A 27,385-nucleotide genomic window follows, 5' to 3' on the forward strand; every position below is an offset into this window, starting at 1 on the left:
GTGGTCTTCAGGATGTCATTTCCTCTGCCACTGCTTCTTGCTGGGTTGTTGTGGTTGTTGTTTGTTTGCTGTTTAACATAGGAAGGTCTCTCATTTTAGGTTGAAGACAATGCTGTGTGCACACTGTGTTTTCAGCGTCTGCCCGCTGGGTTCAGGCTGCTTTGCTGCCCCGCAGGTAGCAGTTTCAGCGTCTCTCGTTTTGTGTGAAGAGAAGCGCAAGCTGACACGAGAGTGTCACAAATCAGCTTTATCAAAGCAGTGGTTGTGGCTTTGAACAAACATGGGAAAAACCATAATCTACACTGACTCTGGAAGCCTAGTGTTAGAAACAAGGATGTTGTTTAGACTCCATTTTAGAAAAATATGGCTGTAGATAAGCAACCTCCTCTGTTAGTTTTGGGCCTAGAGCTAGTGAGGCCAGACGGGTGAGGACTGTGCAATAACTGTAGAGTTTCATTCCACAGAAATTTCCAACAGCAGAGACTCAAGCCTCCTTTGTTTGGGAAATTGTTTATGTATTTGTTAATCCTCTTTCACTTTAGTTGTCTCTCTACTGTTTTCATAATCTGCATGGGTACCTACAGTTTTCTAGATTTTGAGGTTTGAGAAAATAGTTTTTTCCTCTCTGTATAATTAGCTGCAAGTTGGAGCAGTTTCTTGTTACAACATCTAAGATGACAGAGTCCTTATTTTCCCCTCAGTGTCTCTACGTACACTTTTGTCGTCATCTCCCTTCTCTTGTCTCCCTTTTTTACACTATCTCATTATTTTCCCTCACCCACTTCCCCCTACTCTTTTCTTTTCTTAGCTTCTTTCTCACTCTTTCTTTCCTGTCCTCTCTGACATCTGTCTCTGTTTAGGAACCAGTGATAAAATGTCAAAACAAAAAGCAAAAACAAAACCCTAAGGGATGGGTCCGGGTTTTGGTTCTGCCTTGTCCTGCTGTTTGACCTCAGTGTAAACTTAGCTTTCTCATCTGTAAAATGGCGTGCTCACCACCTGCTCTGCTTTCTCTGGTCACTGCTGTGAAGTGCTAGCACTGTGGCGGGCAGAGCTACTAATCTAATCTTAGCTACTAATCTAATGTTGACGTCGCTGGGCTGTCCCAACCTCTCCTACACCCTCTTTCTAGCCTTTTCCACTTTTCTTTTAACTTTGTCCTCCGTTTCCCCATCTTCCCTAACTTTACACATCTGTATTTTCAGACCAGCCTTTTTTTTATCCTTTGATTGATAGGTAGGTTTTAGGGGTATCATAATCTCAAGAAATTTTATATAAAATTCTCTGTTTCCAAGCATAAAGTTTTCTGGTGATAAGAGTCTGTAGATTTAATCAGATTCTTAAGAGGGTATCTGATCTCCAAAAAGTTATAAAGTGGTCATTATGATCTAAATAGTGAAAGATAGATTGATATTGGGAAATGGAGTTGATATTTTAGTTCACTGGTAGGGTTGAAATCTAAAAGGCTGCAAATTTCTTTTGAGATTACTTACTTTTCTATACTGATTTGTGAAAAAACTGGTTCAATTAAATTAATCAAATTAGAAATCTACCAAGTACAGAGAAGCATTAAATTAGTGATCTTTGTGAGTATTAGATTGCATTAGTTTTTACTAGTTAGAATTTTGAATCTTACATGTAAAATCAGAAGGGTCAATTGGCTCCTCTTTATGGATTTGAACCCCTGGGCTGTGCTTGGGACTTGCCACAGAGTATGCTGAAGGAGGACCTAAGAAGTAGATCTATCACAGTGAAGCCTTTCATAAGCCAGCTTTCCCTGAAAATACCTTGAGCTTAATAAAATATCCTTCACATTCAAAGGAACTGGCCTGCAAAATATCCTTTGTGCTGTTGATGAAAATCAGCGCTCCTTTAGGCGTTCACTGGGATCTGTGGATTACTCAGTCATTAGCTTTGATGTGTTGCTAGGCTTTTAGGATTTGAAGTGGGAGATTTGGAGGAGTTAGGGGGCAGTGAGGCAGAGAACCAGTCTGGTGTTTTTTGCATAAGCATAAAAGTGGAAGTAACTCTGGAGCCTGGTGAGAATTAAAAGAGTAAGAAAAATGAGAGAAGCTGGGGGTAAGAACAGGACTAGAATAAATTGGCAACAGGGGACCATTTGGACCTTTCCCAAATTTCATTCTGAGCCGTTTGCATCATAATCACATGAATTATGTACATGAGGTAATATGTGTGCACATGTGTGCATGCGTGTGGGTGAAATAGAGCACAGAACAAAGAATGAGGGGCCGTGCATTATGAATCTGTCCCTGCTTTGAAGAGCTCCGTGCCTAGAAGCTGGTTCCTTCATCCTCTGAGTTTTAATTTTCTTACATGCTAAATGGGATCATACCTGCACTGCCTACCTCATGAGGTTTGTGAAGATCTGAGATAATGGATGTTCTTTGAGAAGCAGAAAGAGCCCTGCATCCGATTGATGAGAATGTTCAGTGCTGCTCAGCGTTACTGAAGTCCCCACTGTATCTACAGAGTGGGGGCAGCTCCCTTTAACAATAGAGAAGCCAGTGTTTCTAACATGTGAGTTTATCCTGCCACAAATATTGTTAGAGTTTGCTCCTGCTTTTTAGGTGTCTCTTAGAATATGTATCTGAATAATGGATTAAGATGGTTTGAAGTATTTTAAATGTGTTCCACAAAGTTTTTTATATTATTTTTCTGAGAAAAGTAAGGAACCATCCTCTGTGGCCCTGCAGCTAACAGGGACGATACGGCTGAGGCAGGCAAATCTAGATCATGGCCTTGGTAGGGTTTTGTTGTTGTTGGAATCATAAAACAAAACATTACTGTCCCTCTGCCTCAAGGGGAGAATATGTTCTGGATGATGGCAAACTGAAACCCAAGGGTGTTTATTCCTCATGACTTGAAAACAGATAACTGTTTCCTTGCAAGCATGCTTCCCGCCTGGTTCTTGTCCCTGATGAAAGTGTCTGGGCTGCAAACCAGGTACAAATTGTGGGCGGTTTGTACAACGCCAGTGGAAATGACGTTCACTGTGCTACACACATGGCACTGGGTTCAGATTTCCACTTTATTAAGTTGCATTAAGATTTAAACATTTGATATGGATAATCTAGGGATTCCAGAGCATAATCCAAATTGATAGAGACGACTGTGGAAGCACAAAGCTACAGCAACAGAGAAATGTTCTCGGAGGACTAAACTCGAGGCAGGTTGAACGCTTATGAAAACCAAGGGAGAGGTGGGGAGAGGAAATTGTGCAGAGGGCAGTCCATTTTAGGAGGGAGAGCATAAGGTATAAGTGGAAGAGACTGAAGCACCTTTAAGAGCAAATAAGATTAGTTTATTGATGATGGGGGAAGATGGGAAAAGCAAATGAATTTTTTGCTTGCTGGTCTTCAGGGAGTATGTCGACAGATGCCTGGAACCGGTATAAATTTCCCTAGGGAAGAAAAACTACTGAAAAAAAAAAAGAAGATTGGTTTATAGCAGGTGATCCCAAAATGAGAGCTGTTGTTGAGAAACACAAGTCCACAATCATTTGGGAACTGGAGAGTTGCTATTAGCGATGGAGCGGCCATGTGAAGCAATTGTCTGGAGTGTCGTGCTGTATCTGAAGAGTAGAGGTTTGTTTCAGAGAGTCTGGCTGCCTTGTAAATGCAGCACAAAGTGTAGGACATGGAGCTTTAAATCTGGAAAGGGTCATCCCAGTAATTCAGTAGATGAAGAAACAGACTTACCAAAGAAGGTTCAACGTTTTGCCCAGGGGTCTCTGAGTCAGATAGAACAGAGCTGGAACTAGGCTGAACTCAGGAGCAATGGCATTGCTCCTTATCATTGAAAGCGTCATTTTACACTTGCTCTGTAAGATTGCTCAGGTTTTGTATTGAACATGGTCTTTTATCTCAGTGAAGGAGAAATGAATTAAGAACTGGTACAAAGGAATGTACTGTTAGGAATGAAACTGCCCTGGTGAAGGTAGAGGACAAAGTAAAATCCACAAAGATTTGTATAAGAATTCATTTGGTAATGTGAAGGATTTTGCAGAAGAAGCAGAACTTTAATTGGGAAGATAGAAAGAAGAGACTAAGAATAGTCATTATCTTCATTATTGTTATCAAATGATTATATGGCATTTCATCTCCACAATCTTTTACAAACTTTAATTAAGTGTCAAATGCAGTTAAAATCTAAATTGCATGGATAGCCTGGAAAAGTAGGGTGTTGAAGTTTGGTGAGATATGAAGGAAATATATCAGAACTCCCTTATTCTGAAATATTACTGGAAAATGCTCTGATCTAGAGCAACTCACTTGCTTATACATTAACTAAAACACAAAAGCCGAGACTTCCCTCGGTGGTCCAGTGGTTGAGACTGCACTCCCACTGCAGGAGCTGTGGGTTCCATCCCTGTTGTGGAACTAAGATCCCACATGCTATGTGGTGTAGCCAAAAAAAAACATAAAATGATGGAGAATTAAAAAAAAAAAAAAAGCCTTCTTATGGTTAGGCTTCTTAGTCTAGCTGTTAAGTCTTCTTAGATGTACTGAGGAAATAGACAAAATATGATATGTAGAGTTATTGCCTTAGTGGATACAGGAAAGAAATGTTTAGCATTTTTGAGGTTCAACTTTAAATATAACATTTGAAAGTGAACATATTCCCAGTAAAAATTGCAATGGACTCTTTCCCCCTTTAACAGTTTCATGCCTGTAAAAAGTCAAAATATAAAACATTTTGACTTTTCAAAAGGCCCTATATCAATATAATGCTTACAGTGTCTTTATTCTTCATAATTTAAATTCCTACATTAAAATTAAAATCTATCAGCAAATCAGCAAAACCCAATACTTTGTGTGGCCCACGACTCCGGAGAAATGAGACTCACAAGACAGAACCATTATAGGATATGTGTTGTACATGTAAAGGTTTCTTTAGTTACTTTTGCATAAACAAAACAGTTAACTTCTGCCTCCTAAGGGCTTAGTATTACAGTATTCTTGCCTTTAAGGGTAATATTTTTTCTTTCCAAGTAACATCTGTATTTTCTGGAGCAGGTCAGTGATGGAAGAAATGACACTTTAACTCTTGTAATGAGGTACCATTAACCAGAGGCCTTTTGTAAGGGTGTAATTTCAAACTTCATTACGGACTAAGGCAGCCATACCGCCCATTACTCAGGAAAGCGTGCTTTTGTTGTCACTGTCCAATGGGCCTTACATTTTTAATGCTCCTTGTTAGAATATTTATGAAGCTGCATCACCGGTAGAGGGCATCTGTCTCTGGAACATGTGGGTCCCAAGGATATTAACTGACAGGGTTTCATTGCCCTCACTTTCGACTTTTTGATTAGGAAAATAGAAGTTAAATGTACAGGCCACGGTCTGAAATTCTTTCTGATATAGTTCTTATTACTAGTAAAGTACTGGAAGTAGGAGTTTTCATTTTTGTTATCAGAGAAAAGCCTCAGCATGAAGGTAACTAGCTAAACTCCACAACAGAAGAATGAGCATATACTCCTTGTACTTCCTTTAAATTGTCTAGGGAATGTTCCTCTAGCAAAAGTATGTTTGCCTCAGTCAGCTTTCACCCTTGCTGGTACACCTGACCCCTCAAAAATATTTAAAGGTTCTGACTTAACTGATTAAAAATAAATTTAGTGAAATTTAGTCCTGTCCATGAACTATGCAGTGATTTAGTTCAGAATGGAAGCTGCATCTAAAAGACTCCAGGCTTGGGAGTTGCATGGACCCGGGCCATAGGTGTGGGTTCCTGTGAGAAGGGAGATATCTCCTTGCCGGCCTGACACCTTCCCACTGACCGTCTCTTCCTAACCTTGGACCCCTCAGTCCTGGGGGTGTGCAGGACACTCCTCCCCCAGCAGGTCTGGTTGGTCACTGGCTGTCACAGGGTACACGGAATGCCTCGCAGGTATAGATTATGGCTATGAGAATACATATACATGTGTGTTTGTATATGTAGTCAAAATATAAAAAATAACAGTGTTTCAAAGAATTATTAATAATCATATGACTTTGAATTGTATATTTTCTCATATTTTTCTTTAGCTATTTCTAATATTCGTATATCTTCTCATATTTTTCTTTAACTATTTCTAATATTCAAATTAATAACCATATATGTTCAATTTTAATTTCCTTTGCATATATCATGAGAGAGGGAACTGTGTTCTTGAATTTGTGAAAAATACCATGACTGTATCCTGTTAATATTCAAATAGTAGAAATGAAAGCTTTAGTGAGGAAATATATACAGTTAAAAGACTTGAAGTGTGTTACAGATAATTTTTTTCTTAACACAATTCCTCTTTAATACAGAGAGATGTAAATAGCTTTTTCCTTTTAAGCTACTTTGTTTCTGTTTTTATTTTTTTTAAGGCTTCAGTTTGCTTTCCTTTGTCTCTGTGTAAGTGGGATGAATATTTGTCACTGTCTCCTGATCTGCATTGTAAGAAATACAGATATCCATCCCACCGTGCTGTAACAGGGCAACCAAAAGACATCTGTTCAGTGAAAGAAATGACTCCAGGCCTGTCTATTCTCTTCATTTCTGTTTTGAAACAGTTATTTCCATGCAGTCCCAGCACTGGGATGATTACCGTGTGATGCCACGCTGCTCTCCCATGTCCTGGGAGCAGCAGCGTAAGAAAACCCTGGAGTGGCTTCCTCAAGAACTTACATAAATTCAGAGTTAAAGATTCAGATAACAGTTGTTTGATTTTTGCAAGAAATACTCATGGCTTCACAGCATCAGTGCATTCTAGGCATTATTTACACATTAACTGAGCACTTGCTTTAATTTAATACTTGCTTCCCTCTCTCCCCTGTAACGCCTCACCCTTGTTTGTAGAAAGATTTGATGTATCTGCAGACTTAGTGTGGTCCATGATGGTTTTTTCTAGGTCCATTCAGTATCTTCACACTCATAATTGGTTGCCATTACTTAAAAAATTAAAGAGTTAATTTAAAAAATATCCAGATTTGTAGATTATCTTTTAAAAACTGGCAGGATTGATAGTATCACCCCCTGATCTCACATGACAAGTGCCTGTGCTCCCAGGCCCTCTCCCCCAGCTTGGCTTTCCCTCGCTCTGTGCTCCCTGCCAGGACCCTGGCCACACCGAGTGCTCAGCCCTCATTCTCTCTTAAACACGCGAGCAGCGTAACCAGAATGTTCTGTGCCTGCCCCGCTGCCAAGGCATTATGCCACCATATTTAACTGTTTGAATTTCTAGCTTTCTATCTTAAAAATAGGGAACTGTACCTGGTACTTAATGAAATTTTGAAGAACACTGCAAAGGAGAACTATTCATTGCTGTTTTACTTAGATGTTTTTATAAAATGATTTGGCTTCATGATTTAAGATTGTTTAGCAGACAGTACTGTTTCTTTAGTCAAAATCTAAATATGTTTTAAATGAGTATTTGTTTGACACATGTCTCTTGACTAAAAGAATTTAAACGGGACGAAGCCTGAAAATAACCAATATACATTTACATATTTGTATATAAATATTAATATATCAAAAATATAAATACTACCCACTTATCTACTTATGGATTATTAATATTTAATACATTCTTAGCTTTGAGTGATTATAATAAAATTGCTTATTTTTAAATAGCCTTTCATTTCTTCAGTTCAGTTTAGTCGCTCAGTTGTGTCCGACTCTTTGTGACCCCGTGAACTGCCAGGCTTCCCTGTCCATCACCAACTCCTTAAGTTTACCCAAACTCATGTCCACTGAGTCAGTGATGCCATCCAACCATCTCATCCTCTGTCAACCCCTTCTCCTTCTGCCCTCAATCTTTTCCAGCATCAGGGTCTTTTCAAATGAGTCAGCTCTTCGCATGAGGTGGCCAAAGTATTGGAGTTTCAGCTTCAGCATCAGTCCTTCCAATGAACACCCAGGACTGATGTCCTTTAGGATGGACTGGTTGGATCTCCTTGCAGTCCAGGGGGCTCTCAAGAGTCTTCTCCAACACCACAGTTCAAAAGCATCAATTCTTTGGCGCTCAACCCTCTTTACCGTCCAACTCTCACATCCATACATGACCACTGGAAAAACCATAGCCTTGACTCGAAGGACCTTTGTTGGCAAAGTAATGTCTCTGCTTTTTAATATGCTGTCTAGGTTGGTCATAACTTTCCATCCAAGAAATAAGCATCTTTTAATTTCATGGCTGCAGTCACCATCTGCAGTGATTTTGGAGCCCCCCAAAATAAAGCCAGCCACTGTTTCCACTGTTTCCCCATCTATTTGCTGTGAAGTGATGGGACCGGATGCCATGATCTTAGTTTTCTGAAAGTTGAGCTTTAAGCCAAGTTTTTCACTCTCCTCTTTCACTTTCACCAAGAGGCTCTTTAGTTCTTCTTCACTTTCTGCCATAAGGGTGGTGTCATCTGCATTTCATTTCTTAATAACTTCTAAATAGCTTATTTAATAACTTTTTGATACCTTTGACACCTTTGACCTTTGTGATAACTTTGATACTTTTTGACAGCACATTTAGGATGAACTGATAAAGGTAACACATGTGTGGGTGTTAACTTTAGGTGAATGTTGTTTCTTTTCAGAATACGGCAGGAGAATGATATGGTTGATTCGGCACCACAGTGGGAAGCTGTGTTAAGGAGACAAAAGGAGAAAAACCAGCCAGACCCCAACAACAGACGATCCAGACACAGATCTCGCTCGTATGTGCTCCTTCTTTATGCCTTAATTCACAAACTCAGAACTTGCGGTAGCATGCGGATTCTGGGGCACATTGGGCTGTCTCTTTTGAGGTCTTCTAAAGTGATTCAGCTTTATTATGATTATCCTACTATTTGTTTGTCATATTTACTTTGTTTATTGTGACACTCATCAACTGTATTTGAAGAGGTAGAAGTTGGAGCACAGCCAAAGCAAAATGTCATAAACACAAGGCTATCAAAATCATGTTCTATTTTGTTTTTAAACAAAAGTGTATATTCAGCTGAGTAAGTAGGAAGTCTCCTTTGTTCTGGAGCCAGACTGTTGGTGAAATACCTGCTGCTTCTCTCCTCTGAAGCCTGGGTCCAGGTTGAACTAGCTGTGACTAACTTCCCATCGAATTACCATTTGTGAGCAGTTGTCAGCGAGTGAGTCATCACGTCCCAGTCTTGAGATCGTCTTGAGATCGGCCTGCTCCTTTTGGAGCTAGGCAATGCCAAGTGTGAGCACAATTATCCCATGATGATGAGGTTGCCAGTCCCCAGATCAATGTTCTTTTGAACTGATCATGTTTACACTTAAATATTTGCATCATCCAGGTTTAGACTCCCCACTCCCACCTGTTGCTCTGAAGCATCTCTTTCTTCTTTTGATGGGCAAGAAGTAGATTTATTAATATAGGGCACTTATGAGAGATGTAAGTGGGCAGGCAAGGGGACTGTGCTCCGGGAACTAAGAGGGAAAGCAGCTTTATTTATTCTGTCTATGGAGACACATTTCATAGACTGAGTGTGGGCCACCCCAGAAGATGAGAGGCCCCAGGAGATGGGCATACCCCATATCCCATGGAGAGAATGTGACCCATTTTAGGTGAGAGGGAGTGGCCCCCAAGCATGCCTTTTTAAAAATGCATACTTTTAAAATTTATCGTTTATTTGACTGTACTGGGTCTTTGTTGTGCAGGCGTCTCTCTGGCTGCGGCGAGTGGGGGCTACACTCCAGTTGCAGTCAGCTGGCTTCTCACTGCAGCAGCGTCTCCTCTTGTGGAGCATGGCCTGTAGGGCGTGTTGGCTTCGTGCTCTGGAGCACAGGCTCGGGAGTTGTGGGCTCAGGCCCGATTGCTCCACAGCGTGCGGGACCTTCCTGGGCCGGGATCAGACTCGTGTCTCCATGGTTTACAGCTGAGCCATCCCAGGGAAGCCCCAGAGCATACATTTTTAAAATGAAAAGTGAGCTGGGACTAACTACCTATGTCCCTTTATGATCCTGGGTAGTTAGATGTCTCGTGTTGCCTACATGCGGAAGGAGAGATAGTGTCTCGGGTTTTCTTTATTTTCTCAGTGAAGGAATTACACTGACTGAGCTTTGAGTGATACATCCTTGCATTCCTGGGATAAACGCCCAATAAACCTATTATCCTCTCTATATATTGCTGGTTTCTATTTAATATTATTTTGTTAAGATTTTTTTTTTTACATGTTCATGAGAGATTCTGAATTATAATTTTCTTGTAATATTTGTGTCAGTTTTTTTTTTTTTTAACAGGGGTATGCTGGTCATTTAAAACAGTTTAGGAACTTTTCCTTGCTTTCTCTATTTTCTTTTTATTTTTTTCATTTATTTTTTATTAGTTGGAAGCTAATTACTTCACAACATTGCAGTGGGTTTTGTCATACATTGACATGAATCAGCCATGGAATTATATATCCTTATCCATTCGTCTGCTTTCTCTATTTTCTGAGAGTATAAAATTAACAGTATTCTTTCCATAAATATTTGACATAATTTACCCAGGAAACCAACCCTTCCATGAATTTTCTTTTGTGGTAAGTCTTAAATTACAAACTGAAATTCTTTAACAGACACTGGGCTGTTAAGATTGTGTCTGCTTGTTATGTATAGGTTTTGGTAGTATGTGTTTTTAAAAGAATTTGTTCCTTTTATATAAGTTGTCTTTTAATACAAAATTTGTTTATAATAATTCTTTTAGTGTCCTTTGAACATCTGTTGTGATATTACCTCTTTTATTCCTGATGTGGATAAATTGTTTCTTCTTTTAATTTTCTGCTTAATTTTGTTTTCTAGTTTTTCAAAGAACTAATTCTGGGTTTTGTTGATTTTTTTTGTCTGTTAACCTTTACATTGATTTCTACTCTTAATTACTTTCTTTTATGTATTTAGTCTTTTATTTGCTCTTTTTATTCATCTTCTTAAGGTGACACTGAAATCCGTGATTTCTTTGACCTTGTTTGTTTTTAGTGTAGTGTGTTATTTAATTTCCAAGTATTTGGAGATGTTCTACATATCAAATTACTATTAATTTCTAATTTAATTGTATTTTGGTTAAAATCTGTAAGATCTCAATCATTTCAAATTTATTGAGATCTATCTTAAGAGTTAGCATATGTCTTTAATGATAATGATCTGATGGACTTGAAAAGAGTCATTCTCAGTTGTTGGGTGTAGTCTACAAATGTCAGGTAATCTAGCTAACTGAGAGTGTTGTTTGGATGCTCTGTGACTTTACTGATTTCTTTGTCTACTTTTCAATCAGTCATTGAGTGAGATGTTAAAATTTCCAATAATTGTGGATTTTTCTGTTTTACCCTTTAGTTCTGTCAGTTCTTGTTTCAGGTTATTTTGAAGTTCTGGCATTAGGTACACACATATTTGTGGGGGAAAAAAGTTTATTTTTGGTCTACCTAATAAATTGGCCTTTTTATCATTATGACATATCCTTTATTCTGGTAATATTCCTTTCTCTATGTCCATTTTACCCACAAACTTTTGTGTGTATATGTATGTATGTACTTATATAGCCATTATACTTTTGTCATCCTCACTTTTTACATGGTATATGAAATTGAAAGTCACTCAGTTGTGTCCGACTCTTTGTGACCCTATGGACTGTAACCTCTGTCCATGGAACTCTCCCAGTAAGAATACCGGAGTCAGTAACCATTCTCTACTCCAGGGGATCCTCCTGACCCAGGGGTTGAACCCAGGTATCCCACATTGCAGGCAGAGTCTTTACCAGCTGAGCTATTGCTCTCCAGGTGGCGCTAGTGGTAAAGAACCCACCTGCCAGTGCAGGAGACAGAAGAGACACAGGCTCCACCCCTGGGTCGGGAAGATCCCCTGGAGGAGGAAATAGCAACCTGCTCCAGTATTCTTGCCTGGGGAATCCCATAGACAGAGAAGCCTGGTGGGCTATAATCCATAGGATCACAAAGAGCTGGACATGACTGAAGTGACTTTTATTTTAGGCCTGAGTATATCTTTATGATTAAAGCCCATCATCTCTTGATCTCTTGTAGATTGCAGTAATTTGTCTTAAAATTTTTTTTTAAATCTAGTCTGACCATCTATAACTTAAATTGAGTGTTTAGGATACTTATGGGTCATATAATTATTAATATTTGGGGTTTAAACTTTCTTTTAAATCTCACATGATAAAAATACCAGACCAGAGAGAGGGTTATCTCAGAACAATGCAATTGTATGAGAGAATCCCATTAATAGTATGATATGTACCTTTCTGGAATTTAGTTTTTAAAACAAACCATAAAGAGACTTCACAAATGTTTGCGGTATGACTTTCTAATTGAACTTGATTATTTGACTATATAGCTGATATAGCCAAAGTACAGTTAACAAAAAATATCTATTTGAAGAGTAATTCTTTCAGAAGTTGCTCTGGCTGCTGAATCTGTTAAAAGCAGATTGAGAAAGGAAAGGAAGCAGGAAGAGCAATTAAAAAAATTAAAAAATTAAAAAAATTTTTCAGTGGTCCAGGTATGAGGTGGTTTTAACTCAGAAAAGATTGTGGTGGTAGAAGTGAAGTGGATGAATACACATTTTGGAAGGAGAGCTAACGGGTTCATAGTGTGAGAAATAGTGTGGACGAACTTTGGCATTGACAGATTAAGTGAGTAGCCATGCCTTTTTACATACTTCATCCATGAGATGGAGTGAGATGGTCTGGTATTTGCGGGAAGTGTTAAGTTTTCTGTTTCATTATGTTTGAAAAACCAAGTTGGCGATCAAACGGAAATGTCAGGTAGGCTACTAGACAGAAGTGTTAAAATTCAGCAAGATTATTCTTACTTTATTTAGGACATACTGGGCTCTGCCTTCTATTTGAGTCATGACATTAAAAACCCAAGGTTTGTTGACAATTAAGACAATATCTGATTGGTGCTGTTGTTAAGAACAGACCTATGTCTACATTCTGGGCCTCTGAATGTTAGGTTATTACCTTGTCTCCATGAACTTCTTAGTGTCATGTATACAACAGATGATACCATCCTGAAGAGATTTTGCTGAACATTAAGTCACATCACATATGTCAAGTGACAGCATAAATACTCACAATTGCAATTAAAACTTCTCCAGGTCTCAATGTATCCGTATAAACAAGTTGCTTGATTTTTTTCCCTTTGAAATGGGGAAGAACTGAGAAAAAAGAGCAGGTTGAGGACACTCATATTAAAACTAGAATTTGAGAATTTAGGAATCTCTAGGAACCACTATAGCTTTTCTTTTAAGTGAAAACATAGAGCAGCATCTGAAGAAAGTAATTAAAATTGTTCTTTAGATGTATCGATATTTGTAAGTATATGTAGCATTTAAGATACTTAGTACATCACATACCTGTCAGTTACTCCCCTATTTTTGAATCCTATTGTCCTGTGTGTCAATTGCCCATGTAGAGGTATCCACTGAGGATTTAGAATGTTGTGATACATCGTTCACACATGATTCACTCATTGCTTTTTTAAATCTCCAATGAAAAACTAGAAACTTGTGTTCATTATTAAATACCAGAGATACACAGTTGTATAAAATACAAAATCCTTTCTCCTAAAACACATAAACTGAAATATGATTGGATATCATTTACTTGAATGGGGGAATGGTCCTATCAGTTTATTTTTCAGCTTCATTGCCATGACATCGATGTTTACATATCATTGGGAAACTTATGAAACTTCTTTTCTACATGGGTGAATTTTTTTATTCACTGGGATATTTGGAAAAGGCATGGAAGTTGAAACAATAATATCTCACAGGTTCAACTTGTGTGTGAACGAAAGCTCAGGCTCCCTCTGGTGGCAATAATGTCTTACTACTTCTATTGAAAAATAACGTGAAAGATGAGGTTGTCAGGGTGGAATGACGTTCCCAGTTAAACACAAAACAGAAGTCTGATGCCTTAGATAAAGATTTAGCATGAAGTCCCTGGAAGTGACTCCTGAGTGATCTTCAGCAACTAGGTTTCTGGGCTCTGTGCCTTTCTAATCTTTTTTAATTCCAAGAGGAGGAGAGGGAAGACATTTAAGATTTAAGACATTGCACAATCATGTCTATTCTGACCACTCAGGAATTTGATGAACAGTTACTGAGTTAAGTGCTCTGAATGTTTTAAATAAAGATGTTTTATAAAATTGATTTTTTTTAGTAACACATTTCCAGCTCTAAATTTCCTACTATGGCAGTGATCACAAAAATTAGTCAAATGTATTATTTTCAGTAACATGTATGTATTATTATTTTCAGTATACTATATTTGTATACTATGCAAAATTTGTATTATTTGCATATTATACAAAATATAGTACATTATCTACTATAATATGGGCTTCCTTGGTGGCTCAGATGGTAAAGAATTTACGTACAGTGTGGGAGAGCCGGGTTCAATGTTTGGCTCCCCTGGAGAAGGGAATGGCAACTCACTCCAGTATTCTTGCCTGGAGAATTCCATGGACAGAGGGGCCTGGTCAGTTATAATGGGGTCACAGAGAGTCGGACACAACCGAGTGACTAACACTCTACTGTAATATATAGCACATATTCTATGTTATACTATTTTCGAGATAATATAATTAGAGTGTTTGGGGGATGTAGAAGACTATATGGAAAAAAGAAAAATTATTTCTATGATGTCTTATCAAAGAAATCTCTCTGAAAGATAAATATTAATTTGAGTTATTGGTATAAGGTGTGTATAAGGGATGTTTTTGAAAAATACTGGGCTAATATTAGACGGCATGTGTGTGTTTTATATACATTGTAATATACATTTTACCTATGGAAACTCATGGTTCTATTTTCTTAGAAATTGATTTGGTGAGTTCAAGTAAAACACCTGCATAACTAAGGGCCTTTAAGTTAAGAAAAATAGCCGTTAAAATTCCACAGCTTTCAGAATCCACATAACGATGTTGAGCTGCACATCATGAGATCATTGATGAAATGCATGCATGATGAAGTTATTGATGAAATGCATGCAGATGTCAGCATAAAAATTATTCAGTTCTCATCAGCGTGTAACCTGTGTTTACATTTATTAAGTCACAGGTCACCTAGCAATTGGAGGATATTAGCATTTTTTTCTTTTAGCTTTGGGGTTTTCCCCTGCCTTAACACTTCTTGAAAGTGCTGGCACTTCAGAACGCAGTTTGGTTAAATACATGACTGTTACATGCCATAGCATTCAAACATGTAGACCAAATTTCTCAATCTTTTAGGACCAATATTTATGTCTGGAAGGACTAATGTTCTTTTAAGGTAAGTGCTCAGTAGCTCAGTTGTGTCTGACTCTTTATGACCCTACGGACAGACTGTAGCCCACGAGGCTTCTCTATCCATATGATTTTCCAGGCCAGAATACTGGAGTAGTTTGCCATTTCCTCCTCTAGGGGATCTTCTCAACTCAGGGATAGAACCTGAGTCTCCTGAATTACAAGTGGATTCTTTACCCCTGAGCCACTGGGGAAGCCCTCTCTTAAGATAACACTTTTCCAGTTTTTCTGCGATGGGAATGAAAGGCATTTCTTGTGGAATTGCAGCATTAGTAACTTTTTAAAGAATGGAAGTGTCACTGATTCACAGTGATGTGTTGGTTTGAGGTGTACGCAAAGCAATCAGTAACGCATCTGGGTTTTCAGATTCTTCTCCCTTTATATGTTGTTACAAGATACTGAATTTGGTTCCCTGTGCTGTGCAGTAGGTCCTTGTTGTTTATTTTATATGCAGCAGTATTTATATGTTAATCTCAAGCTCTTAATTTATTCCTCCCCCAATAGTAGTTTTTCAAAATTTTTAATTGGAGGATAATTGCTTTACAGTCTTTGTGCTGGTTTCTGCTGTATAACAGTGTGAATCACCCATAAGTATAAAACATGAAAATACCCTTATTTTTTTTTCTTTTCTGATTATTAAGGTTAGAAATTCTCTTGACTAAAAGAAAAAAATCAGACAACATAGGAAAATGTAAATAAGAAAATAAAATTAGGTGCAATTCCAACACTCAGAAATATCTGTCATCTGCTTTTTGTATTTTGCTCACATTCACCATTTTCCACCACTAGGCTTGGGGTTGGCAGTCTTGGGGAACGTGTCCTCCTTGCGCCTTATCTTGTCATTCTCCTCCCCTCCTACCTCCTGCTATCAGATTATAACATTTCCTTCATTCTTTTAAGATTTAATTAATTCCTGTTTCAGTGTCATTCTCTCCAGCATTATTCAGTATCCACACAATGGAACTTTATGGTCGTTTGGCCTCTTCCTTCCTTCACCAGACTCTGGCTGTTGTACTGCCGCATCATACCTTTGGCCCGTGGTTTTCACCCTGGGACAGTCTTTCCTCCCAGAGGACACTGGCGAAGTCTGGGGACATTTTTGGCTGCCTCACTAGAGGGTGTTACTGGCATCCAGGTGTCAAGGCTGTAGGTACTACTAATCATCCTACAGTGCTCAAGACAGCCCCCAACAACCACGGATGACATCTGACCCCAGGGTCAGCAGTGCGGAGGTCAACATACCCTGCTCTGAAGACAGTCTTAGCACTGCACCGTCCTGAAACAAGTGTGATTCCCCGCAGCATCGCTTCCTAACCTAGACACTATGTAATACTGACTTCCTGTGAGAATCAGATGCTGGTGTGTAATTACAATGGAACGTCTTTCGTCTTTCTGTATATAAACAGAATAATAGTTTAGTGCTTTTCAACATTAGTACCTTCTCTGTGGCAGTGTGGTTGACTGGGCTAATGTCTAGTGAACCAGATCAGCCACATGTAGGAAAGGCAGACCCCATATAGGAAATTCTTCCAAAGACGCATTTTAAGTTTATTAAGCATACAATTTGATTTTTGATAACAAACTCTACCTTTAACAATACCGTATTTTATATGTCTGAGACCAAGGCTTTGTTCCCTTTCTCTTATCTTCTGTGTTTTGACTCCTTTTGAGTGGATTAAAAGGTCTACAGATTTTTTTTTTTTTCTTTCTCTACAAAGGAAAAAACTACTTAGTTCAGTTGCAAGAAAGTAGTTTATTGTATTCTGTGGGCTCAGAAAGACCTAACAGAAAGTCTCAGAGGTGCCCTTATTAACTGGGAAAAATGAAAGCAATGATAATATCATATGCTGAAAGTGATATTGAGCCCAGAAATGCTGATACAGATTATAAATTTAAAATTCTACAGGAGAGCATATCGGTGGCTTTGTTTAGTTGCAGGCATTTTAATTGTTAGGGTTTAGGTCTTTTCTTTGGGCCTTTGTCAGAACTTGGTTCTCTTGAAAGGACTGATAAAAGCTTATCATTTTCTCACTGGGGCAAAAGAAAAAAAATCATTCTGTGGCAACAGTTGCTGTGATCATAGATTCCTAGTTCTCACTGCTCTTATGGGGACCCTGAACACCAGAATGCTGGCTTTGAATTTATCATTCTAGAAAGTTAAACATGGTGGTACAGTTTCTATTCAAGTAGTTCTTAGAGAAGAAATTTGTACAGTCTACAGACGGGGTGGAGAAGGGCATATGGGAAGATGGCAGCACGGGCCACAGACGTGTCCCAGGACCTGTGAGCCCACATCTCAGCCCAGAAATGCAACGTCAGATGCAGTGAGAGAGGGCCGCGAGTCAGTGGCACACAGTCCGCCAGCCTGGCTGTCCCACCGTTTTCTTTTCCCTTGTGATGTTGCTTCTACTATGTAATCACAGATCGCACTGGGACTTTTCCATATTAATACAATCAAGGTGAATTCTTTTGTTATAACTGAGTAGTTAGAAGAACCAGAAACAGAAGCCTCAAATCAGTCTTCATTGTAAAACCACCACTGAAGAGTGTGTAGATTTACCCCGCTACTGCTAAGCTCTTCATTAAGTGGAGCCCTGGTTGTGGCTGATTTTCATGTCTTGTCTTTTTTTTCAGTCAACTAGCAGATAAATTGTCTGGTATTTTTGTGCTAACCGTCCCACACTAGCTCTCCTTGTTCAGCCTTTCCTTGTCTGGTATCAGCTGGCAGAGAAGAACTTCACAGTCTGGAAACCAGTAATATTGCGGCTTTGCTGAAGTTAGAGATTAAATCATTGGACGAAGCGTGTGTGCCCAGACGAGTGTTGTTCTTTCTATTTATAGGAGAAGTCCCGATATCCAAGCAAAAGAAGAGTTATGGAAGCATATCCAGTGAGTACTGTTCTTAAAACCCAATGGTTTGAAGGCACTTGTAAGGACACAGGGGGCAGCCCTGGGTGAAGCCTGCGAGGTGGGCTTCACGGCCGTCACTGTGTGGGCCCGGCACTCCGTGGTGGCGCCTCAGCAGGCAGCCCTGCCACCTCTCCCGAGGCCAGTCAGCCCTGCCTGTGAATGAGCCTCAGATGGGCCCTCTGTGCAAGTAAATACCAGGGAAAGGACGCCTGCTACGGGAGAGAGAAGCAGATCCTTCTAGGGAGATAGGAGATGCTGGAGAGTCATCTACATCCTGAATAAAGAAAAACTGCAAGAGGGTAGAAGAGCTACCGAAAAGGTTTTCCTCCCATTTTTTTCCTTAAACACATACCAGTTTTTTTTTTTTTTTAAGTTTTATTTATTTCTATATTTTAGTTTTTGGCCACAGCATGTGGAATCTTAGTTCCCTAACTAGTGACTGAACCCATACCCCCGTCATTAGAAGGCAGATCACAACCACTAGACTGTTAAGGAAGTCCTAAATGGACCCTAGTTTTCTTAATCTTCATTCCTGGCTTATATCTCTATTACTTTTATTAACACTGCGTTATAAGACAAGATTCAGTTCAGTTCAGTCGCTCAGTCCTGTCTGCCTCTTTGCGACCCCATGGACTGCAGCACGCCAGGCCTCCCTGTCCATCACCAACTCCCGGAACTTTCTCAAACTCATGTCCATAGAGTTGGTGATGCCATCCACCCATCTCATCCTCTGTCGTCCCCTTCTCCTTCTGCTTTCAATCTTTCCCAGCATCAGGGTCTTTTCCAATGAGTCAGTTCTTCACATCAGGTGGCCAGAGTATTGGAGTTTCAGCTTCAGCATCAGTCCTTCCAATGAACATTCAGGACTGATCTCCTTTAGGATGGACTGGTTGGATCTCCTTGCAGTCCAAGGGACTCTCAAGAGTCTTCTCCAACAGCACAGTTCAAAAGCATCAATTCTTTGGTGCTCAGCTTTCCTTAGAAAAGAAAGCTTTTCTTTTTGTTAAAGAAAGCTGAGACAAGATTAGAAAGGTGAAAACTCACCTGCCGATTGTAAATGGTGTTAGTGTTTATGTCAAAACTTTCATTCTCTTGCTCATTCCCTTCTAGAAAAGAGCTTGTGGATCCATCTGGACTGTCAGAAGAACAATTAAAAGAGATTCCATACACTAAAATAGAGTATGTCTTTGAAAATCTATCTTAAAACGTTTTATTAATATTTGTAACTGAGTAATCCATTCTTACTCTTTAGAGGTGTTCCTTGCGGTGCTTTGTCTTTACATTTTAACTGAAATTAAAAATAGCTATAAAGGAAGAAGTAGAAAATGGCATACTAAATTAATTATTGTCGCTCTATCCTGAGGTCACTCTCTCCTATAGCTGCCTATTTGTGGGTGGCCCACTTGTACTGGGTGTTTCCCAGTAAATAAGTACAGCAGTACTGTACGATCTTCATTGGCTGAATCCATGGATTCAGACTGTAAAGGGGCATGGGGATTTTCAACTTCGCTTACGGCTGGTATCCCTAACCAAGCATTATTCAGGGGTCAACTGTATGATAAAGTTTTATTTTCATTTTATGATGGAGGTAGTTTCCTTTTGTTAACTTATGAAATGAAAGCCACTTAGGCTTTCCAAGCTCAGAGAGATCAGGTTTTTAAAACTCTCAATTATTACTCCTTCGCAGTTACGATATTAAGGAAAACCCCAAGTCAGTCCCATTCTGACTTCCGGTTTCTCTTTGCTTGCTCAGGACGCAAGGCGACCCAGTCCGCATCCGGCATTCTCACTCACCGAGAAGCTACCGCCAGTATCGCAGGTCCCAGTGCTCGGATGGAGAGCGATCTGTCCTCTCAGAAGTGAAGTAAGTGGGCAGCTGTGAGTATGTCATCCCCTTCACGGCTCCAGGGTAGCAGAGTACAAGAGAACTGTCCGCAGTGATAGAGATGTTCTGTCTGTGGACATGGAGTATTTGGAATGTGGCTAGTGTGACCTAGAAACTAAAAACCTAATATTTTTAATTGTGATTAATTTGAACATAAGCAGCAGTGTGTGGCTGGTGGCAACCATATTGGATAACACAGACCTAGACTGTAATTATACTGAATTATGGCCTTTCCAAGGGCTTCCCAGCTGGCCCTAGTGGAAACAAAAAACCTGCCTGCCAATGCAGGGGATATAAGGAGCACAGGTTTGATCCGTGGGTCAGGAAGATTCCCTGGAGGAGGGCATGGGCCTGGAGAGCCCCATGGACAGAGGAGCCTGACGGGCCGCAGTCCATGGGGTCACATAAAGTCGGACACGACTGAAGTGACTCAGCACGCATGCATTGCCCTTCCAGGCTGTGCACTGAGGCTTTTAGAAGACAGAAAAAAGGCATGAGCTATTCTACTTTGAATAATAAATGCACCCATATTAGAGAGAAGTTGGCGTAACAGTTTCTGTTTGCATTGGTGGCATTTCATCTTTTCTTTTACCATAGCAAATATTGTGTGTTACAGTAGTTTGTTTAGTTTTTCTTTTGAGAAAAGTAGCCATATTTCAGCTTAATATGATAAATGCTATGTTTTAAATGAATGTGTTAACAAAATAATTATGCATCCATTTATGAAAGTACTGTCTGTGTGTTAGTCACTCAGTCATGTCTGACTCTTTATGACATCATAGTCGGTGGCCTGTCAGGCTCCTCTGTCCATGGAATTGTCCAGGCAAGAATAATGGAGTGGGTTGCCATTTCCTCCTCCAGGAGATCTTCCCAACCCAGGGATTGAATCTGGGTCTCCTGTAATGCAGGAGACCGTCTGAGCCACCAGGGAACCGTCTGAGCCACCAGGGAACCCCGTGGAAATTTGTGCACTTGATATTGCTGGGTAGGAATGTTAACCATTAAGCGCAGAATTAAGGCTTAAAACTGAAATAAACATTAACAAATTGGGAGATAGACTAGCCCATCAGAGAGACAGATAGGTCAGGTTTTGTTTTTTTAATTTTTTGTTTGCTTGTAAAATGTAGAACATTGTTGTCCATAGCTCCACAGCTGTTTTTTTTTTTTTTAAATAAAAAAGAATACATGGCCAGTAAGTATTTCTCTAGGAACAAATCAAAAAGCCATTTATACACATATCACAGTACGAAAAGCACATACTTATAATTTATTCTTGGTTTTTCTACTTATTTGCTGTGATTTGAGGTAAATTACTTAACCCGTTGGACTTGATTCAAAAACATTTATTAAATGCCTCACTGTGTAAAGCACTGTGGTAGTAACTATAAGGAATGCAAGATATCTAAAACCTGTTTACTTTGCTATAGCCTTTTTCCAACTCAAATTGTGCTTCTAAGTACTATCTCAGTCATTAATTCTAAAACTCACTCTCTGCAGTTCAAAAACCGATCTTGTACCTCCACTTCCTGTGACCCGTTCTTCAGATGCTCAGGGTTCTGGTGGTTCCACAGTTCATCAGGTAGGAAATAATAGATTTTAAGAGGGTATGGTATTGATGACGAGGTTCCATGTTTTAAAAAATAGCATGTATAAAATGTGGAAGGAGAAGAAGGAGGGGTGCGTGGTCAAGACAAGGCACACCTGGGAAGTTCGAGGTTTATAAACAGATGATGTTTATAATGGACCAGTATCAGCTTGATGTTTGCAGTGGACTGTTTGGGTCATGGATCCCTCTGAAAGGCAATTATAACTACTGTTTTTTTCCCATAAAAATGTGTATAAGCATTCATTTCAAGCACATAAGCATACAATTCAGGAAGTTCATGGACAACCTAAGAACCCTGACTTCAGCATATCTATCATTCACTATGCTTAACTTGATTCATTTTTGTTAATGACTTGCTGATGCTGCTCTGTGCGACCCCATCGACCGCAGCCCACCAGGCTCCCCCGTCCCTGGGATTCTCCAGGCAAGAACACTGGAGTGGGTTGCCATTTCCTTCTCCAGTGCATGAAAGTGAAAAGTGAAAGTGAAGTCTCTCAGTCGTGTCCGACTCTTGGTGACCCCATGGACTGCAGCCTACCAGGCTCCTCTGTCGATGGGATTTTCCAGGCAAGAGTACTGGAGTGGGGTGCCATTGCCTTCTCTGGTTAATGACTTGAGCAATGACCAATTTTCTCTTGATGCTGATGAAGCTGTTAAAGTGCTGCACTCAATATGCCAGCAAATTTGGAAAACTCATCAGTGGCCACAGGACTGGAAAAGGTCAGTTTTCATTCCAACTCCAAAGAAAGGCAATGCCAAAGAATGTTCAAACTATTGCACAGTTGCACTCATCTCACACACAAGCAAAGTAATGCTCAAAATTCTCCAGACCAGGCTTCAACAGTATATGAACCGTGAAATGCCAGATATTCAAGCTGGATTTAGAAAAGGCAGAGGAACCAGAGGTCAAATTGCCAACATCTGTTGGATCATCAAAAAAGAAAGAGAGTTTCAGAAAAACATCTACTTCTGCTTTATTGACTATGCCAAAGCCTTTGACTGTGTGGATCACAACAAACTGTGGAAAACTCTTAAAGAGATGGGAATACCAGACCACCTGACCTGCCTCCTGAGAAATCTGTATACAGCAAAAGTTAGAGCTGGACATGGAACAAGACTGGTTCCAAATCGGGAAAGGAGTACATCAAGGCTGTATATTGTCACCCTGCTTATTTAACTTGCATGCAAAAGTTAAACATCATGAGAAACGCTGGGCTGGATGAAGCACAAGCTGGAATCCAGATTGCCAGGAGAAATATCAATAACCTCAGATATGTAGATGACATCACCCTTATGGCAGAAAGCAAAGAAGAACTAAAGAGCCTCTTGATGAAAGTGAAAGAGGAGAGTGAAGAAGTTGGCTTAAAACTCAACATTCAGAAAACTAAGATCATGGCATTTGGTCCCATCACTTCATGGCAAATAGATGGGGAAACAATGGAAACAGTGACAGACTTTATTTTTCTGGGCTCCAAAATCACTGCAGATGGTGACTGCAGCCATGAAATTAAAAGACGCTTGCTCCTTAGAAGAAAAGCTATGACTAACGTAGATAGCATTATTAAAAAGCAGACATAACTTTGCCAGTAAAGGTCCATCTAGTCAAAGCTATGGTTTTTCCAGTAGTCATATATGGATGTGAGAGTTGGACTATAGAGGAAGCTGAGTACCGAAGAATTGATGCTTTTGAACTGTGGTGTTGGAGTGGGAAAGATTGAAGGTGGGAGGCGAAGGGGACGACAGAGGATGAGATGGATGGATGGCACCACCGACTCGATGGACATGAGTTTGGGTAAACTCCAGGAGTTGGTGATGGATAGGGAAGCCTGGTGTGCTGCGGTTTATGGGGTTGCAAAGAGTCGGAGATGACTGAGTGATTGAATTGAACTGAACTGAACTGAGCAAGGACAGAAAAAGCCTGTGCCAGTTTAAGTTAGGTTCCCTAGGAAGAGATTCTGTGATGGAGGTTTGCATGGGGGAAGTTTATTGAAAAGTGCTTTTAGGATCAAAGTTGTTGGGGCATAAAAGATAGGCAAGAGTTGAACTGAGTGGTAGAGTCCCAGGAAAGGCATCAGATGGTCCCGTGGGGAGCTCTGGAGCCAAGATGGCCCTTGTGATTCCTCCCACCTGGACATGAGGGGGCTGGACCTTAAACACTCACCATGTAGCAAGTGACTGGATAAAGGGTGCCCTGGCAGGGGGGCCTGACTATGGCCTGACCACCTTCAGTCCAGGGTGGGGCTCAGTTTTGAGCTGTATGGCAGCTGTCTCTCCAAGCTGCTGGGGAATGATTGCCTCAGTCTGGAATAGAGATCTGCGTGGTTAACCACAGCTTCCACTAAAATCTGCCTAATTTTTGATTAATCTGGGAGAGCTAATAGGTTTTCCAAACAATTCAAGTCGATAGCAATTAAAAAAAAATTACATTCATGACTAGTAGTTTAGACTTCACCTTCAGACAGGACCTGCACTGGTGTCTCTCTCTCCACACACCACTTGTGTGGCTTTGAACGTTGTTTAACTTCTAAGACTAAATTCTTTGGAATGTGGATAATAACTACCTCTTGAGGTTGCTAGGAGGATTAATAAGCACTGTTATTTTTCAGAGCTCCTTTTTTTCTTGGTCTTAAATTTAAGTTGGCTTCAATACAAATGAGAATTTCATTGTATTTCTGCTTTTCCAACTAGACTGTCTAAGTCACTCAGTCATGTCTGACTCTTTGTGACCCCATGGCCTATACAGTCCATGGAATTTTCCAGGCCAGAATACAGGAGTGGGTAACGTTTCCCTTCTCCAGGGGATCTTCTCAGGGATCAAACCCATGTCTCCCACATTGCAGGCAGATTCTTTACAAGCTGAGCCACAAGGGAAGCCCAAGAATACTGGAATGGATAACCTATCTCTTCTCCAGCAGATCTTCCTGACCCAGGAATTGAATCAGGGTTTCCTTCATTACAGACAGATTCTTCACCAACTGAGCTATCAGGGAAGCCCCCAATCACCACTTAGGAATCTCAAAAAACTTACATGAAATGTTGAAAGAATAGCTGTCACTTTGCTGCACATGGGAACAACTCCCATTCATCTTCTGATCACTGGCACTGAATCTAAGCTTGTCTCTGGGACACCTTTGATTCTGAATTCAACAACTATCTAGTGAGCACATCTAAGGAATGACAAGGCACTCACTGGAGCAGTCAGCAAACTACAGCCCATAGGATAAATTAAGTTTGCAGCCTGCTTCTGTACAGTCCAGGAGCTAATTACTTTTGGTTTTAAAGGGTTGCTTGCAGGGAAGGAAAAACAGTATGCAATAGAGACAGGTGGCAGTCTATGACCTGGCCCTTGATAGAAGATGGTGACTCTTGGCCTTGACACATAACACATAACAGTGAACAGGTGAAACAAAACCAAAAACTTGGTAAGCACTATGAAGAAACAAAGGTCTGAGTTAGAAAATAGACAGGTGACTTCACTTTAGATAGATATGGCAAAGGCCATCTCAGAAAGTAACCTGGAAAGTGGAAACCCGCAGGTGAGGAGGAACCAACCACGTGAGTACTCGTGGAAGGCTGATGGAAGCAGAAGGAAGAGCATGATAAAAAAAAGTGCTGAGGCTGGGAAGGGCTTGGGTGTCTGAGGTCTGAGCACAGTGAAGGTGGAGGAGGGCAGATAATACAGAGCCTTGGACGCCGTGGGAAAAGAGTTTGTTTGGATTTTGTTCTGTATTATTCTTTGTGCCAAAAGGAAATTGCTGATCTGATTGCCATGTGGAAAAAGGATGCAAATGACATGGGGAAGTGGGAAAGTTGCATTTCCCAAGTTCCACGATGATGCCAGTGGCCTGGCCTGCCTACGCCTCATCTCACTCTTTTATGCAGAAGGCTGGTGGGATGGATTTGGGACTTTGGTTCATTTCCCTTAAGGTTTACAGACAGAATAGATAGGTTCAATGCTTAACGAAAACGGTAGTGATTCTTCTGATATCTTAACTCCATATTCCCCTGCCCTGAGTCTCATGCTCTGGTGTCCTCCTCCTACCTCTCTGGTTATCTAAAAATCTTCAATCCCAAACAGATGTTTGACTCCAAAATTAGATTGATTTGATGGAACATTTGCAAAATTGTTCAATCAGTGCTTCTTTGAGTAAAATTAAGCCAGTCCCACAACAGATAAAAGACAACTTCTTAGAGGGTGGCTTCAGTCCAAAGGAATCCCAAAATAATAGAATTCTGGAGTGTAGCTCATTATGTGTGGGGAGATACTTTTGGGGAAGTAAATATGCTTGTTTAGCCCAGATCTACTGACAGGTTAGGCCATCTGCAGAGAATGCACGAGCAGACAGGCTTGTTAGGCAGGGGGCGCTGTGGCTGCACCTCTCCTGTTTCCCAGGGCCTCCACCACCACTGTGGGAGGTGCACGGGAGCCTTGAGCTGCAGCCCTGGGTGTGGCGCTCAGGACCCGGGTCCTCACTCCCACCTCTCCGTGAGGGCCCCCCTTTGAGGGACCCCACCCCAGCCACCAGGGAGCCCTCAGTGATGAGGCCACCCAGGGCATTGGAGGGGTTTCTTCAGTACTACAGAAAATATCATCAGAGAAGATTAAAAATTATCCCGAACTCCCCTCTCTCTTCATCTCTCTGCCCCTCCTTGGAAAAGAGGCCTGAGAGCCTCTCAGTGGAAATGACACTTAATTGGGGAAATGGATTGAGATTTATGCCTAATTTTCATAAACAAAATTTGTTATGCACATTTAACTTTTTAAGATTTGAACACGTATTGTTTATCATAATTATTTAAATAAAGGGAATACTTGTACAGCCTTCACACTTTTCCTAAATATAACTTGATGTCTTAGTTATTTCTAATGTGTTAATAAAATTTACTTGGCTGTAGTTTCTTCTCTGAATCTTACTTTCTCTTTTTTCAAATATTGTTTTCTAGAGAAGAAACGGGTCTAAAGATAGCCTGATTGAAGAAAAATCTCAGACATCTACAAGCAATATGTCTGGAAAACACACAGCAAAAACAATAAAAACTATCCAAGCTTCACGCCTCAAGATAGAGACTTAATCCCAGTGAAGGGCTTGGGATGGGGGTGGTGGGAAGGGTATGTGTGCCACCTTTACTTTTAAACTGTGAATTATAATTATTGAACTATCTTGGACCTGCAGAAGTGTTTCTTCAGAAGGAAATAATGGAGTCTATTGCATCTTTTAAAGGTTTAATTACAGTATATTTGTGCCTAAGGGCCTTTTTATTTGGTAACTGGAAAGATGGTAGTCTTATAAAGCCTTTTTCATTTGATGCTGTTTACCTTCCTGGAAACTCCCAAGTATCTTGTCTGCCACAACCAAGACCAGAGGCTTCAGATCAAAGTTCTGGAGCCGTGGACTGCGGCCAGGTAGCTATGCAGCAGTACACTAAGGGGGATGAAAAGATTCTTCCCTAGTCTGGGTAGATCTCTGTCTGTGCACAAATGCATGACTGAGGGATCACTTTCACACTGCAGATATTTTTATTCACGTTAATGTTCTTTGTAATACTGTATTTTGTGGCATTAAGTTTCACTGGTAATTTGCAAATGTTAAAAAAAGTGCTGCTTTTAATTTCTAGTGTCCTTGTCTTGTTATGTGCGGATTTTACTTCACCTCAGCTTATAAATTCATGACCTTCATTCAACCTGAAAGGTCTGCCTGGCTAACT

General features: G+C 40.2%; 1 protein-coding gene across 7 annotated transcripts in view; it reads left to right on the plus strand.

The window, feature by feature from the left end:
• Window positions 1–27,270, plus strand: part of EPB41L4A (erythrocyte membrane protein band 4.1 like 4A) — a 261,537-nt gene extending 234,267 nt beyond the window's left edge. For 2 of the 7 annotated variants that reach the window (XM_065941619.1, XM_065941621.1), the window contains 6 exons: window positions 8,577–8,696; window positions 18,120–18,167; window positions 19,299–19,367; window positions 19,942–20,052; window positions 21,571–21,652; window positions 26,624–27,270. In XM_065941619.1, the coding sequence (XP_065797691.1) occupies window positions 8,577–8,696; window positions 18,120–18,167; window positions 19,299–19,367; window positions 19,942–20,052; window positions 21,571–21,652; window positions 26,624–26,752 (559 nt within the window). In that variant the 3' untranslated portion in view covers window positions 26,753–27,270. The remainder of the gene's footprint in view (window positions 1–8,576; window positions 8,697–18,119; window positions 18,168–19,298; window positions 19,368–19,941; window positions 20,053–21,570; window positions 21,653–26,623) is intronic. The other 5 variants (XM_065941623.1, XM_065941620.1, XM_065941625.1 and 2 more) reach the window with 5 other exon arrangements.
• Window positions 27,271–27,385: the final 115 nt, after the last annotated feature.

Source organism: Muntiacus reevesi, chromosome 7, assembly GCF_963930625.1.
Source record: "Muntiacus reevesi chromosome 7, mMunRee1.1, whole genome shotgun sequence".
Taxonomy (NCBI): domain Eukaryota; kingdom Metazoa; phylum Chordata; class Mammalia; order Artiodactyla; family Cervidae; genus Muntiacus; species Muntiacus reevesi.